Here is a 16,408-nt window from a genome sequence, read left to right on the forward strand (position 1 = left end):
TTAAGGCTAAAGGGATCAAGGGGTATGGGGAGAAAGCAGGGACAGGGTACTGAATTTGGATGATCAGCCATGATCTCATTGAATGGCGGAGCAGGCTCGAGGGGCCGAATGGCCTACTCCTGCTTCTATCTTCTATGTTTCTACGTAGCAAGGCCGAGAGGTTTAGGCAGGGAATTCCAGAGCTTAGGGCCTAGGCAACAGAAGGCACGGCCACCAATGGTGGAGCGATTATAAACAAGGATGCTCAAGAGGGCAGATTTTAATCGCTCCACCATTGGCGGCCGTGCCTTCAGCTGCCGAAGCCCCAAGCTCCGGGATTTCCTCCCTAAACCTCTCCGCCTCTCTACCTCTCTTTTTTTCCTCCTTCAAAGATACGTGATTGGTTGTAAAGTGCTTTGGGCAATGCTTCCGTTAGGCTGCGCGGAAATTTGAATGTACCTTTATGTAACCGCCTTCCCCCCAAACGGCGAGTAAACTAGTGCAAGTTGTCAGGAAATTCCAGGCCATAATTGCGGCCCTGAATTCCAGTATTATACAGCACTGTTTTTATTCTGTTGCCTCCTGCAATGGTGAAGTGACTCACAGTCAGAAGGTTACGTTTATGTCCGAGTAATAACTTCCCTTCATTAACTGCAAGTAACAAAATCAGTTCTCAGTTGGACAGAGAACCACATTTAACTACTTAAAGCACAGCTTATGCCAGCTAATCAAAAGCAACAGCCATAAAAGTCAACAAAAAAAAACTAGAGGATAAAGTGGCTTTGGGACGTCCTGAGGTCGTGAAAGGTGCTGCATAAAATGCAAGTCCTTCTTTTCAGATAAGAAAGAAAGAAAGACTTGCATTTCTATAGCGCCTTTCATGACCACCGGACGTCTCAAAGCGCTTTACAGCCAATGAAGTACTTTTGAAGTGTAGTCACTGTTGTAATGTGGGAAAATGCAGCGGCCAATTTGCGCACAGCAAACTCCCACAGACAGCAATGCGATAATGACCAGATAATCTGTTTTTTAGTGATGTTGGTTGAGGGATAAACATTGGCCAGGACACCGGGGATAACTCCCCCTGCTCTTCTTCAAAATAGTGCTGTGGGATCTTTTACGTCTACCTGAGAGAGCAGACGGGGCCTCGGTTTAACGTTTCATCTGAAAGACGGCACCTCCAACAGTGCAGCACTCCCTCAGCACTGCACTGGAGTGTCAGCCTAGCTTTATGTGTCTGGAGTGGGACTATGAACCCACAACCTTCTGACTCAGAGGTGAGTGTGCTGCCCACTGAGCCATGGCTAAACACCGCCCCATTGATGCAATGAATGCCACAGTTGGGCAGTCCCCGCTCAGATGGACACGGGTTAAACCCAAATAGAGACGGCTCGTGACAACAAGGGAAGTGTCGGCCAGTCAGTTTTTTCAAAATCGTTCCACTTGCGGAGGGAGTTCTGGAAGTTATGAAGTTGAATTCGGAAAGCTGTGCTGCACTGGTCCCAGGGGAAGCTGTGAGATCGCAGTCTGGTCAATCTCCTGCAGAGCTGCTGCTGCAGCCTACGAAGGGTTAATCTCCAGCCAGAGCAAATCTTGAGAAACTGTAACAACCGATCTTCAGTCCCTCCCAGTCAGTTGCTTGTAAGTCACTGCCCTTCCCCTGCTCTGGGCTGCACACTCTCTGCCGTGCTGTGTCTAACCTGTCTGCAAGGTTTAGGTGAGGATGGAGCGCAGGGTTCCATTCGAGGAGCTGACTTGTGTCGTGTGCCTCTTACCGTCCCCGGACGCTGTGCAGTTGCCCTGCGACCACAGCCTTTGCACAAAGTGTAGCGAGGATCTCCGGCCCCAGGCGACAGGCAAGGACGCGTTAGACTGCCCGCGGTGCAGCATCCCGTTCGCCCTCGAGCCCGACCTGGAACCGAGCCCCGGCCTGGGTGACCCGGACGAGCCAAAGCAACCGGAGGAGGTGGCTGCTGCGGACTCTGCCCCCACTGCCGACCTTCCCTCGGTTGGAGGAGACCCACAGGAGGCCGGCGAAGGTGACGCTCCCGTCGAGGCCGCCACCGATCTCACAGAGACACAGTGCCACGAGCATAAGGAGGTTCTGGAGTTTTACTGTGAAGATGATGGAGAATGTGTGTGTGGCGCCTGTACAATAACAGGCAGACACAAAACCCACACCCTGATGAGCCTGGAGGTGGCACAAGCTAACATAAAGGTGAGTGGCAATAGGATGAGGTTACGTGGAGAAGCTGGGATTGTTCTCCTTCGAGCAGAGAAGCGTAAGAGGTGTTCAAAATTATGAAGTGTTTTGACAGAGCAAATAAGGAGAAACTGTTTCCACTGGCAGGAGGGTCGGTAACCGGAGGACACAGATTTAAGATAATTGGCAAAAGAACCAGGGGGTGATGAGGAAAGATTTTTTACGCAGCGGGTTGTTGTGATCTGAAAGGGCGGTGGAAGCATGTTCAATAGTCACTTTCAAAAAGGAATTGGATAACTAATTGAAAAGGTGAAATTTGCGGGGCTCTGGGGAAAGAGCAGCGAGAGTGGGACTAACTGGAGAGCTCTTTCAAAGAGCTGGCACAGGCACGATGGGCCGAATGGCCTCCTCCTGTACTGTATTATTCCATGGCATGAAGGAGAAGCTTAAGTTTTAAGGAAAGTGTTTTAATGCTGTTGATGTGATTGAGATGGTGCGGATTGAGCCTGTTCCTGCTGGGCTGGGCTGAGGTCACTGCCATTGGGTTGTTTCCTCCTTCTCGCTGTGGTGAAGCCGTGAGGACACTGGAAGCTGAGAGTGTCTCAGGGCGGCTGTCCCTCCACTCTGCTCAGCAACTCCCACTCACACCTCCGTTAATCTCACAGACTCGCGGTGTGGGGACCTGGGAAAGCGCGATCCAAAGAACAGAGCAATGGAGCCTCCATGCACCGTACCATCCGGAGGAGGCAGGAGTGTGGGACACCCACCCCCCCATCCCGCAAATCCCAGGACACCCACCCTCCAACCCCCGAACCCCGGGACACCCACCCCCCAACCCCGGGACACCCACCCCCCCAACCCCGGGACACCCACCCTCCAACCCCCGAACCCCAGGACACCCACCCCCGAACCCCGGGACACCCACCCCCCAACCCCGGGACACCCACCCCCCCAACCCCGGGACACCCACCCCCCATGACACCCACCCCCCCAACCCCGGGACACCCACCCCCTCCCAACCCCGGGACACCCACCCCCCCAACCCCGGGACACCCACCCTCCAACCCAGGGCACCCACCCCCCCAACCCCGGGACACCCACCCCCCATCCTCCGAACCCCAGGACACCCACCCCCCATCCTCTGAACCCCAGGACACCCACCCCCCATCCTCCGAACCCCAGGACACCCACCCCCCATCCTCCGAACCCCAGGACACCCACCCCCCCAAAACCAGGACACCCACCCCCACACCGGGACACCCACCCCCCAACTCTCCCCTCCCCGGGACACCCACCCACCTCCCCATCCTCCCAACTCCGGGGTCACTCGCCCAAATTGCCCCCACCCCAGGAGACCCAACCCTAACCCCCTACATGGGACACTCAGCCCCCCCTCCACCCCGCTACCCCCACCAGCAGCCCCATCCTCCTCCCACCCCGGGACACTCACTCCCTAGCCCTGGGACACCCACCCCCCAGTCCAACCCCTAATCCGAACCACCCACCAACCCCCACACCCCCAGGACAATAACCCTCCCCCCCAATCCCGGGACACCCACCGCTACCTGACCCTGGAACACCCATCACCCATCCACCCCCCTAGTCCGGGACACCCACCACCCTCCACCCTGGGACACCCACCACTACCCGACCCCGGAACACCCATCACCCATCCACCCCCCTAGTCCGGAACACCCACCACCCTCCACCCTGGGACACCCACCCCACCCTTTGTGCCTGTAACGAGAGGGAATTGACGTCTCAAGCAGATATTGGGGAGCTTCCTTCTGTCTGCCCCCGAACCATGACGGAGTAGAGAAACCGCGCAAACCAGGTCAGGGCTCCCCACGAATATCAGAAAGAAAGACTTGCATTCCTATAGCGCCTTTCACGACCACCGGACGTCCCAAAGCGCTTTACAGCCAATGAAGTACTTTTTGAAGTGTAGTCACTGTTTTAATGTAGGAAACACAGCAGCCAATTTGTGCACAGCAAGCTCCCACAAACAGCAATGTGACAATGACCAGATCATCTGTTTTTGTTATGTTGATTGAGGAATAAATATTGGCCAGGATGTTACGTCCGTGTAATAATAAGAAAAGGACTGCAGAGAACGGTACAACAGGTGTTTACTCAACGTGGTTCAAACTGCAACTGAAACAACAGATTACTACTCAGCGTTATATACAGGTGTGGTCACTGCCGGTACTACAGTATACATGAGCTGTAGAAAGTAGTTCCCCCCTTAAAGGTACATACATTACAATTCCTCCCCTTTTAGAGTAACAGTACCATAACACTCATTTAACAATTAAATATCAAACTAATTACAATTAACACTTTTAACATGTAACATTAGCTGAAAATAGTCTATTTATAAATTCAGTCTTTGGGGAGGCTTCCTGATCCTTTCTGGATAGCGCCTTTCCCGAGTGTCTTGCTCTTGGTGCGGAGGCGATTCTGGCCCCCTGTCGTCGGTTGGTTCATCAGCTTCCGATGCTACTGTTTCTGGGGTAGATGCTACCTGTACGTCGGGTTTAACAACAGGTACGTATGGGCGAGGCATGGGGTTGACTCGTTCCTGTGACCCTAGGATCTGGTCAGCATGGCGTCTCACGATGCTCTCCCCAACGTCCACTGTGTACATTAGTGGGCCCTGCCGTGTGCATATCGTTCCTGGTTGCCATTTCTCTGTTCGGTAGTCGCGGGCCAAGACTGGTTGCCCTACATTGAAGCTCCTTGTCGGCTTCTCATTGATGTGCTGGAATTGCTTACTCTCAACATCTCTTCGTACATTTGGTCTGAGCAAATCCAGACGAGATCTCAACCTTCGGTTAAAGAACATCATGGCCGGGGCCTGGTTGGTGACTGCATGTGTCGCATTTCTGTAGGCTAACAGGAAATTGTCCACCTTATGCTGCAGTGGAATGTCGTCATCGCACATGGCCTTTACTGCTTTTTTAAAGGTTTGTACGAACCTCTCAGCCAATCCATTTGTGGCTGGATGATACGGGGTGGATGTGTAATGCCTTACCCCATTCCTTTTCATAAATCTTCGAAACTCTTCGGACACAAACTGTGGTCCGTTATCAGAGCAAATCTGCTCTGGCAAGCCGTTCCTGGCAAAAATGGTCCGTAGGACTGCAATAGTTTTCTCCATGGTGGTGGAGGACATTTTGATCACCTCAGGCCATTTCGAGAGCGCATCCACGGCTATTAAAAACATTGAGTCCATGAATGGACCAGCAAAATCAATATGCACCTGTTGCCATGGAGATGAGGGCCACTCCCATGGGTGTAGAGGGGCATGTGGTGGTGCATTTTGGACCTTCTGGCATCCTGAGCAGCTCTTTGTCAGGTCCTCGATTTGCTGATCGATCTCCGGCCACCACACATAAGCCCTAGCAAGGCTTTTCATTTTCACCCCTCCCAGATGACCTTTGTGAAGCTCATTGAGCACTCTCTCTCTTAACTTGGGTGGAATTACCACTCGGGATCCACACATCAAGGTCCCCTGGCATACTGACAGCTGTTCTCTTCTGGATGAGAATGCTGGCAACAGTGAGTCGCCATGTGCTGGCCATCCCTTCACCGTCAAATCATGTACCCGAGACAGTGTCGGGTCATTTCGGGTCTCCTTCTCTATACCAGCGTTAGTTACTGGCAAGCATTCAATTATAGTCGAATAAAATATTTCGACAGGATCCACTGCTGGTGCTTCCTCCGCAGTAGGCAGTGGCAGGCGTGATAGCCCATCAGCGTTTCCATGCTGTTTCGTGCCCTTATACTCGATTTCATATTGGTGCGCCCCTAGAAAAAGGGACCATCTTTGTAGCCGTTGCGCAATCATCACCGGAATGCCCTTCTTTGGATTAAAGATGGAGACAGGTGGTTGGTGGTCAGTCAGCAAGGTGAACTTCTGCCCGTGCAGATAGTGATTGAACTTTTTCACTCCCCACACTAGGCTGAGGGCCTCCCTGTCAATCTGGGCGTAGTTATGCTCGGCTGAGGTTAGTGACCGAGACGCAAAGGCTACTGGCCTCTCTGAGCCGTCCGGGAATATGTGCGACAGCACCGCTCCAATGCCATAGGGTGATGCATCACACGCCAACCGAATTGGTAGTGCTGGGTTGAAATGAGCCAACACCTCTTTTGATGTGATCAATGCTTTGCTCTTCTGGAAAGCTCATTTACACTCGTCACTCCACTTCCATGGTACCCCCGTTTGCAGTAGGGTGTTCAGTGGGTGTAGTACGGTAGACAAATTCGGTAAGAACTTATGGTAGTAGTTCACCAGCCCGAGGAACGACCTCAGTTGTGACACATTTTCTGGTGCTGGAGCCTTGACTACTGCCTCAATCTTTTCAGGGGGCTTATGTAACCCCTCTATCAATAACATGGCCACAATACGAGATCTGCTTCTGGAAAAACTCGCATTTGTGGCGATTAGCTCGGAGCCCATATTCCTTCAATCTAGTGAGCACCTGCTCCAGGTTGCCGAGGTGATCACTGTCATTTTCGCCCGTGACCAGGATGTCATCCAAGTAACACTGGGTCCCTGGAATCCCTTGCAGGACTTGTTCCATTGCCCTTTGCCAAATAGTCGGAGCTGATGCTACCCCGAACACCAGCCGGCTGTATTGGTAGAGACCTTTATGAGTGTTGATCGTGAGGTACTGTTTGGAGGCTTCTTCTACCTCCATTTGCAGGTACGCCTGGGCCAGATCAATCTTAGTGAAGCGTTTCCCTCCAGATAGCGAGGCGAAAATATCTTCAATCCGCGGAAGCAGATATTGTACAGTGTGAAGGACTGGGTTCACTGTCACCTTAAAGTCCCCACAGATGCGAACCTTCTTTGGTTCCCCAGGCGTATTACTCAACGACCTCTTCATTACAGGAATGATGGGTGTAGCCCACTCGCTCCAGTCCACTTTGGACAGTACTCCTGAACGTTCCAAACCTTCCAGCTCTGCTTCGACGGCTGGGCGGATCGCATAAGGTACCGGTCTGGCCTTAAAAAACTTTGGGCTTGCATTTTCCTCTATTTTGATCATCGCTGTTATGCCTTTTAGTGTTCCGAGTCCCTGCTGGAACACTTCTTATGCATCAGTTAGCATTTTTGACAGTCGTCCAGGTGTGACGTCGTCATCCTTTTTGGCATCTACAGTCAGTGCTTGTATGGAATGCCAATCTAGCTATATCTTCCAGATCCATTCACGTCCTAGTAGTGGTGGTCCTCCATCTGGCAATACATATAGGTCCATTTTTGGTGTTTCCTTGCCGTTATATATAACGTTCACCCTTATTTTTCCTTTGGGGTAGACTTTTTGCCCCGTGTACATCTTCAAGACAATCTTTGTATCTCTCAAGGGTATATGTGAGAATAGCCACTTGTAGTCCCTTTGGTTTATGACTGTTAGGGCTGATCCTGTGTCCAATTCCATTTTCACTTGGACTCCTGCTATCTTGAGCGTGACCCAGATAGTTTGGTGATCCTCCGTTTTGATCACATTATGTAGTTTCAGACAACCCAGCTCCTTGCTTCCGGAGTCTGTATCACTCTTCTGTTCGTCTGAACTACTCTCCGTCACCTTATGTACCTTCTTGTACTTCTCCTGTGGAGGTTTCTTGCTGCTGGTTTTCTTTCCCGACCTGCAGACTCTTGCTATGTGTCCTACTTTTCCACACTGTCTGCACACTTTGTCCTTGAACCAGCAATCATTATGGTCGTGTGTTGTTCTGCCGCAGCGATAGCACTTCACTGTTCCGTATGACGTTTCATTTGTGCCATATTCTTGCGGTCTCCATTGTATCTCTGCAGCGCCCCGTGCTGCTGCTTCGTGTGATACTGCAATGCTGAAAGCCTTGTCCAGCGTAAGATCCTTTTCTGATAGAAGCCGTTTCTGGGTTCCTTCACTTTGAAGCCCACACACAAACTTGTCCCTTAAAGTATCTGCTAGTCCCGTTCCAAACTGGCAGTGTTTCGATAGCTTGCGCAGTTCCTTTAAATACTCAGCATTACTTTCATCTTTATTCTGGTTCCTTTTGTGAAACTTAAATCTTTCTGCTATCAGCAGCGGTGTGGGGTTTAAGTGGTCCTGTAGGATTGACACTATGTTTTCAAAATCCTTTTCTACTGGCTTCTCTGGGGTTACTAGGTTTCATAGTAAGCCATACGTTTTTGCACCCATTGAATTCAACAATACCAGCGCTTTCTTGTCATCTGGCACTTCATTCGCCTTGCAGTATACTTCTATGCGTTCGACATATGTCGTCCAATCTTCGACTTCATTGTCGAACGCTGTGATACTGCCACTCTTCGGCATTTTTGGGTGTGGTTAGACTGGCTTAAAATGGCATCTCCCACGCTTTCCTTTTTTCCCCGCTGCAGCTTAAAATGGCGTCTCCCGCGCTGTTGCCAACGCCGCTCTCGGCGGTCCTCGTGGCAAATGGCGACGCCCTGTGGGTTTCGTGCGCTGCTCCTGCGCTGCTGCCAACACCGCTCTCTGCAGTCCTCGTGGCAATGGCAGTGCCTCGCGTTTTCCTGCGCGCCTCTCTCCCCCGTTGATGCTGCTCGGCCCTTGACCACCGGCTGCGCTCTGCTCTCTCTCGCCTCTCTCCCCCGTTGACGCCGCTCGGTCCTGAACACCGGCTGCGCCCTGTGCGCTCTGCCCTCTCTCTCTCCCCCGTCGACGCTGCGCGGCCTTTTTCTGTGCCGCTTGGTCAGGCTCTAGCCCGTCGCTGTCCATGAACGGTCTGCGCAGTACCTGTTGCCAGCCCATTTTGCTGGACCACCGTGACTGGAAAGCCAAGCCTGGCTCTCGACAGCCACCCCTGCGATGTTCAAATCTCCGCTGGATGACTGGGCGGTTGCCCGTGGTCGACGGCCGTGCTTCTGGACTTGACCTTCTTCCACTGTTCTTCAGGAGCGAATCCCTGGGAGGTGATGCAGAGTTGCAGGTAGGTTCGAACTTGCTCGTCGCCACTGTTACATCCGTGTAATAATAAGAAAAGGACTGCAGAGAACGGTGTATTGATTTCTTTGTGGGTTCAATGATGAGACATTTATGAAAGAGAATGTCTTTTAATCTAAAGCTTGTTCAACTCATTTTAACAGCATTTACAGGAGACATCATGTTAGAAATCCATCTTGAATGAAACTGAAACTAAACCAAACTGCTTGTCTCTCACATGACCTCTGCTGGTCAGGCATAAGTAATCAATACATGCAACTATGCTGGTAAGGCATGATAATCAAACAGGCAAATAACATCACTATTTGCTGATATCATTACATCTCCTTTTCTTAAAACAAAAGTATTTTACTTTTAACTAACAACATGTTTTCTTTGTATTAATCTGCATTTTAACTGTAACACTTAATGAACTTACATTATCATTATCATGATCAAGGTTTTTTAACCTTGCTTTGTGTGTTCACATGAAATATGTCAATACACTAGAACTTGAAGAAAGAATAAGATAACATTACTTCCTTCTATAACAATAGTCCTTAAATTTGCTCAATGAGTCTCTCAGGAGGCTTCACGTGTCTTGAGGATTTTCTGATTGATTGTCCTTGAATCTGAGTTGTTGCCTCAGATGATTGGTTCTCAGCTGTGTGATCAGGTTGTTCAACAGTATCAGTCTCTTGACCTGCTGTGTGATCAGGTTGTTCAACAGTATCAGTCTTATGACTTGCTGTGGCTGGTCCCATGAGAAGATCTCGACGATTTCTTCTCAGAACAGCACCCTCATCTGTCTGAATGGTGTATGATCTTGGTTGGACTTCACTCAGGACAGTTCCCTTCTGAGTCCATGTGTTTGTTTTGTCTTTGAACCTTACTTGGTCACCAGTGTGGAGTTCAGGTAGGTTTTGTGTTCCTCTGTCATAGTAGTACTTTTGCTTTTCTTTCTGTTGCTCTTTGAACTTCCTCACTTTCTCCCCCTCTTTTGTTTTCAGGAGGTTCTCCGGGATGGGTAGGTTTGACCTTAGCCGACGTCTCATAAGGAGTTGGGCTGGTGACATACCACACTCGAGCGGCGTTGTGCGGTATACAAGCATGCTCTGGTAGAAGTCAGTTCCACTGTCTTTTGCCTTGTACATCCGTCTTTTCACTGTGTTTGCGGGCTCTCCTGGGTCAACAGCTCTGGACAACGTGTCTGCTGTATACATCAGCTTACCCGGTGTGTACGCAACATTCAGTTCATCATAGACTGTCTCTCCTTCGCTTTCCACAACGAGGACTCTCTTTACCAGGTTCAGTCTCTCACAGGCTTTTAAACCTAGTATGGCCTGCACATCCTTTGGCACCACGATTAATGCTAGCGTGTGCTCTCTGTCCTTGTGTGTTACTTTGACAATGCATCTTCCTTTCACCGGTATATCAGTACCTGAGTATCCTGTCACTTTCACTTTGATTCCATGTATCTTTGGTCTGGGTCTAATTTTCTTAAAATCAGTCTCTGATATCACATTAACTTGTGCTCTAGTATCCAATTTAAATGGAATGTGCATGTCATTCACTTTTAGTGTCAACATCCAGTCTCTTTTTTCTTCTTTGTTTTCAGACACAACATCTACATTGAACTCCTCTATGTCGCTTTCATCTACTGCATGGACCTTGCTTTGTTGCACTTGGTTCTTGCAGCAACGGGCATAATGGTTGTTTTTGTTGCAACTATTGCATGTTTTACCATATGCTGGACACTTTTTTGGTGGATGCTGTGTACCGCATCGACTACATGTCTTTCGATTGTCCCTTTCATTTTCGTTCGCTGGCCACGCCTCTTTTTTCACATTGGCGCTCTTTTTGTTAAACGGTTTGTATCCGTTCTTACTCACTGCATCCACGTTGCAGCTACTGTCACTGAACAGCTCCTTTGCCTGCAACTTCACAGTCTCTGTAGCCCTACACAGTGCTATGGCTTTTCCCAGGTCTAGATCTTGCTCTCTTAGCAGTCTTTCCCTTAGACCATTATCCGGAATACCACACACCAGTCTGTCTTTTATCAGCGAGTCTGTCAGTCCCCCAAATTCACACGATTTGCTTCGGTTTCTCAGTTCAGTCACATACTGATCAATAGCCTCACCCGTTTTCTGTACACATGTGAAAAATCTGTGCCTCTCAAACATCACGTTACGTTTAGGTATGCAGTAGGCCTCAAACTGTTCCATTATTTTATCTAGCTTCATTTTGTCTCCATCAGCAGCAAATGTGAAGTTATTATACACCTCCAGCGCCTCATCACCCACGACATGTAAGAACAGTGACGATTTCCTTTTATTACTTTTCTCGTCAGCTCCGATTGCTGATAAATACAACCCCACACGTTGTTTGAACCTTCTCCAATTTTCAGCCACATTACCTGTCAACTGAAGCGTCGCCGGTGGGAGTAAACCTTCCATTTTTCACTTCGTTAGCTATTCTCTAATGGTAAGTAACGATGTTCTCTTTTGGCTTGCTAATCTGTGGAGAGCTGATTTAACTTCAGATTTTTCCTCTTCATCTCTTTCAATCACTTCTGACACCATGTATTGATTTCTTTGTGGGTTCAATGACGAGACATTTATGAAAGAGAATATCTTTTAATCTAAAGCTTGTTCAACTCATTTTAACAGCATTTACAGGAGACATCATGTTAGAAATCCATCTTGAATGAAACTGAAACTAAACCAAACTGCTTGTCTATCACATGACCTCTGCTGGTCAGGCATAAGTAATCAATACATGCAACTATGCTGGTAAGGCATGATAATCAAACAGGCAAATAACATCACTATTTGCTGATATCATTACAAACGGTACAACAGGTGTTTACTCAACGTGGTTCAAACTGCAACTGAAACAACAGATTACTACTCAGCATTATATACAGGTGTGGTCACTGCCGGTACTACAGTATACATGAGCTGTAGAAAGTAGTTCCCCCCTTAAAGGTACATACATTACACAGGACACCGGGGAGAGCTGCCCTGCTCTTCTTCAAAATAGTGCAATGGGATCTTTTATGCCCACCTGAGAGGGCAGACGGGGCCTCGGTTTAACATCTCATCTGAAAGACGGCACCTCCGACAGTGCAGCACTCCCTCAGCACTGCACTGGGAGTGGTCAGCCTAGCTTTATGTGCTCAAGTCCCTGAAGTGGGATTTGAACCCAGAACCTTCTGACTCAGAGGTGAGAGTGCTACCAACTGAGCTACTGACTGACATCAGGCCCAGGGTGTGTGACTGTGGAAGATAAAAAGGCCTCTTTAGATCTCACCAATTTCCTCCTCCCCTTGACTCCCGACTGGGATCGGTCCCGTGGGTCCAGGGTGCCTTCTGACACCTCTCCCAGGCGGACATTACTCATGGGTGAGCCTTGACGGTGGGTGTCATCAGGGTATTTGACCACAGGAAGGACAACACGTCTGGGCCCGACCCTCTCCTCACTCTACGTCCACACGCATGCACACTCCCAGCAGGGATCTCTGGATAGTGATCAGGAGCAGGAACCCTGGCTGATCAATCTACCCCTCCTTAACCTGGAGCCCACCCAGCTCTCCCACTCCAGCTGAGAACAGCTAACTCCTTACAGCCCAGGGATCCAATCCTGAGGCCTTCCTAGTCTGTAGGACTCGGATACTCACCAGAGAAACTCTACATTGACACACTGCTTCTCTGACATACAGTTCTGGATGAGCAAAAATGTTCTCCAATTAAATATTGGGAAGACTGAAGCCATTGTTTTCGGCCCCCGCCACAAACTCCGTTCCCTAGCCACTGACTCCATCCCTCTCCCTACCACCTGCCTGAGGCTGAACCACACTGTTCGCAACCTTGGTGTCATATTTGACCCTGAGATGAGCTTCTGATCACACATCCGCAGCATGACAAAGACCGCCTATTTCCACCTCCGTAACATCGCCCGTCTCCGCCCTTGCCTCAGCTCATCCGCTGCTGAAACCCTCATCCATGCCTTTGTTACCTCTAGACTTGACTATTCCAACGTACTCTTGGCTGGCCTCCCACGTTCCACCCTACGTAAACTTGAGGTGATCCAAAACTCAGCTGCCCGTGTCCTAACTCGCACCAAGTCCCGTTCACCCATCACCCCTGTGCTCGCTGACCTACATTGGCTCCCGGTTAAGCAGCGCCTGGAATTCAAAATTCTTATCCTTGTTTTCAAATCCCTCCATGGCCTCGCCCCTCCCTATCTCTGTAATCTCCTCCAGCCCCCCAACCCCCCGAGATACCTGCGCTCCTCTAATTCTGCCCTCTTGAGCATCCCTCATTATAATCGCTCAACCATCGGTGGCCGTGCCTTCTGTTGCCTGGGTCCTAAGCTCTGGAATTCCCTGCCTAAACCTCTCTGCCTCGCTACCTCTCTTTCCTCCTTTAAGACGCTCCATAAAACCTACCCCTTTGGCCAAGCTTTTGGTCACCTGCCCTAATTTCTCCTTATGTGGATCGGTGTCAAATTTTTTGTCTTTAAATACTCCTGTGCAGCACCTTGGGACGTTTTGCTCCGTTAAAGGCGCTATATAAATACACGTCGTTGTTGTTGTTGTACAAGACCTCGGACCGCCTGTACCAGGTCTTTAGGACTCTCCTGTAGCAAGTGGCTTTACAACAATAATAACTTGCATTTATATAGCACTTTTAACATAGTAAAACGTCCCAAGGTGCTTCACAGGAGCAAAGTTTGACACCGAGCCACATAAGGAGATATTAGGGCCGAGGAAGTAGGCTTTACGGAGCGTCTTAAAGGAGGAGAGAGAGGTAGCGAGGCGGAGAGGTTTAGGGAGGGAATTCCAGAGCTTGGGGTCTAGACAGCTGAAGGCACGGCCGCCAATGGTGGAGCGATTAAAATCAGGGATGCGCAAGAGGTCAGAATTGGATGAACACAGACATACAGAGATAGGGAGAACATGAGAACAAATAGGCAAGAAGAGGTGAATTGGTGAGAATTTATAAAGGGATTGGATAAGTCTTTTTTAAAGAGGAAGAATATCAAAGGATACGGGGATAAGGCAGGGAATAGGGATGAGAATAGAATGAGCCAGTTGAAGAGCTGGCACGATGGGTCGAATGACCTTCTTTTGGCCTGTGACCCTTGGGATTCTCTGCTTAGTGGCCAAAAGCTGACAGTTTGGGACCGAGGGTCGCCCACTCTGGTTGGATGTAGTCCAGGAGGTTTCATCACATGACCTCCTGCCTCCAACTGCCCCGCCCCCACCCTCCCGCCATTGGTCGCCCGACACGTCCACCCTCACGGCGCCCCGCCTTCCCACGGCCAATCGGAAAGCGAAAAGACTCTTCATTACCCGATTGGATGTCTCTTGACTGTCAGTCAAACACCCTTTCCCCACCCCCCACCCCGTCTCCAATATTTTTATAACTAATTAAACAGAAAGCGTTCAAAGTAAACAGAAAAAAAATACGCAATTTCTTTTAAGCCCCCTGTGATTTTTCTCCCGGGGCGTCGCTGGCTAGTGGTGTCCCGGAGATTAGTCTACAATTCCTGGAGACTCCAGGCCAATCCTGGAGGGTTGGTGACCCCTAGTGGGTACCCCGAACCTCTTTCTACTCGGACCTCTTCTTCTTCTTAGGCAGTCCCTCGGAACCGAGGATGACTTGCTTCCACACTAAAAATGAGTTCTCAGGTGACTGATGAGTCCAATGCGGGACCTACAGTCTCTGTCACAGGTGGGGCAGACGGTGGTTGAAGGGGCGGGTGGGTGGGGTGCTTGGGTTGACGTGCGCTCCTTCCGCTGCTTGCGCTTGGCTTCTGCTTGCTCCCGGCGAAGAGGCTCAAGGTGTTCAGCGCCTTCCCGGAAGCTTCTCCTCCACTTTGTGCAGTCTTGGGCCAGGGATTCCCAGGTGTCGGTGGGGATGTTGCACTTTTTCAAGGAGGCTTTGAGGGTGTCCTTGAAGCATTTCCTCTGCCCACCTGGGGCTCTCCTGCCGCGTCGGAGCTCTGAGTAGAGTGCTTGTTTTGGGAGTCTCGTATCGGGCATGCGGACGATGTGACCCGTCCATCGGAGCTGCTCGCGCATGGTCAAAGCTTCGATGCTGGGGATGTTGACCTGAGCGAGAACACTGACGTTGGTGCGCCTATCCAGCCAATGGATTTGCAGGATCTTGCGGAGACAGCGTTGGCGGTACCTCTCAAGTGCTTTGAGGTGCCTGCTGTACATGGTCTATGTCCTAGTGGAGCCGCCACTGGTAAATGAATCATTTCCTACATTTAAATTCATGCTGAAGTATATCTACTCTCTTTACAGGTAAAATTACTAAGTGGCATGAAGATTCTTCTGCAAATTCAACAGAATTGTCACTTCAAGTACCAAGAACTGCAGAATTCAGAAGCTGAAGTAAAGGTAGAGGACACGCACTGGGACTGGGCTTCTCTTGGGGTGGAGTCTCTGATTACATTAGGCTCTGCCTCTGGAATGGGTGCAGTAGTGAACAGTGGTTACAATCCAGAGAACGTGAGTTCAAATCCCACCCGGGGCAGTTTGAGAATTTGAATTCAGTTTTAATTTTACAAATCAGCAAATAAAAAGCTGGCATCAGTAAAAGTGACCGCGAAGCTGTCGGAGTGTCGTTAGAAACCCAACTGGTTCACCAGTGACCCTTCAGGGAAGGGAACTTGCCGTCCTGGCTTCCATATGACTCCAGTCCCACACCAACATGGTTGACTCTTAACTGCCCTCTGTAGTAGGCCTAACAAGCCACTCGATCATATCAAACTGTTACAACGGTGCAAGAAGAAGGCCCACCACCGCCCGCCGTCTTCTCAAAGGCAACTAGGATTGGGCAGTAAATGCTGGCCTTGCCAGCGATGACCATATCCCAAGTGGGCCAGGGTTTCAGGACCTGGACCAACGTCATAGTCCTGTCTGGGTTCTACGAGCACCATTCCCTAACATAAAAGGTAATCCAAAAGTCTTCTATAGGCATATAAATAGTAAACGGGCAGTAAGGGGAAGGGTGGGGCCAATTAGGAACCAAAGCGGAGACCGAGGCATGGGAGGCAGAGGGCATGGCTGAGGTACTAAATGGGTGCTTTGCATCTGTCTTCACCAAAGAAGATGCTGCTGCCAAAGTCATAGTGAAAGAGGAGGTAGTTGAGATACTGGATGGGATAAAAATTGATAAAGAGGAGGTACTAGAAAGGCTGGCTGTACTTAAAGCAGATAAGTCACCAGGACCGGATGGGATGCATCCTAGGATGCTGA

General features: G+C 49.9%; 1 protein-coding gene across 2 annotated transcripts in view; it reads left to right on the top strand.

Annotated features, from left to right (window-relative positions):
* Window positions 1-1,629: 1,629 nt before the first annotated feature.
* LOC147116923 (E3 ubiquitin-protein ligase TRIM7-like) overlaps window positions 1,630-16,408 on the top strand; it is a 41,312-nt gene continuing 26,533 nt past the window's right edge. Inside the window, exons 1-2 of one of the 2 annotated variants that reach the window (XM_085987382.1) lie at window positions 1,630-2,197; window positions 15,452-15,658. In XM_085987382.1, coding sequence (XP_085843508.1) covers window positions 1,703-2,197; window positions 15,452-15,658 — 702 coding nt within the window. In that variant the 5' untranslated portion in view covers window positions 1,630-1,702. The remainder of the gene's footprint in view (window positions 2,198-15,451; window positions 15,659-16,408) is intronic. The other variant, XM_085987383.1, reaches the window with a different exon arrangement.

Source organism: Somniosus microcephalus, chromosome 5, assembly GCF_052327205.1.
Source record: "Somniosus microcephalus isolate GS21.2 chromosome 5, FLI_Smic_1.0, whole genome shotgun sequence".
Classification (NCBI taxonomy): domain Eukaryota; kingdom Metazoa; phylum Chordata; class Chondrichthyes; order Squaliformes; family Somniosidae; genus Somniosus; species Somniosus microcephalus.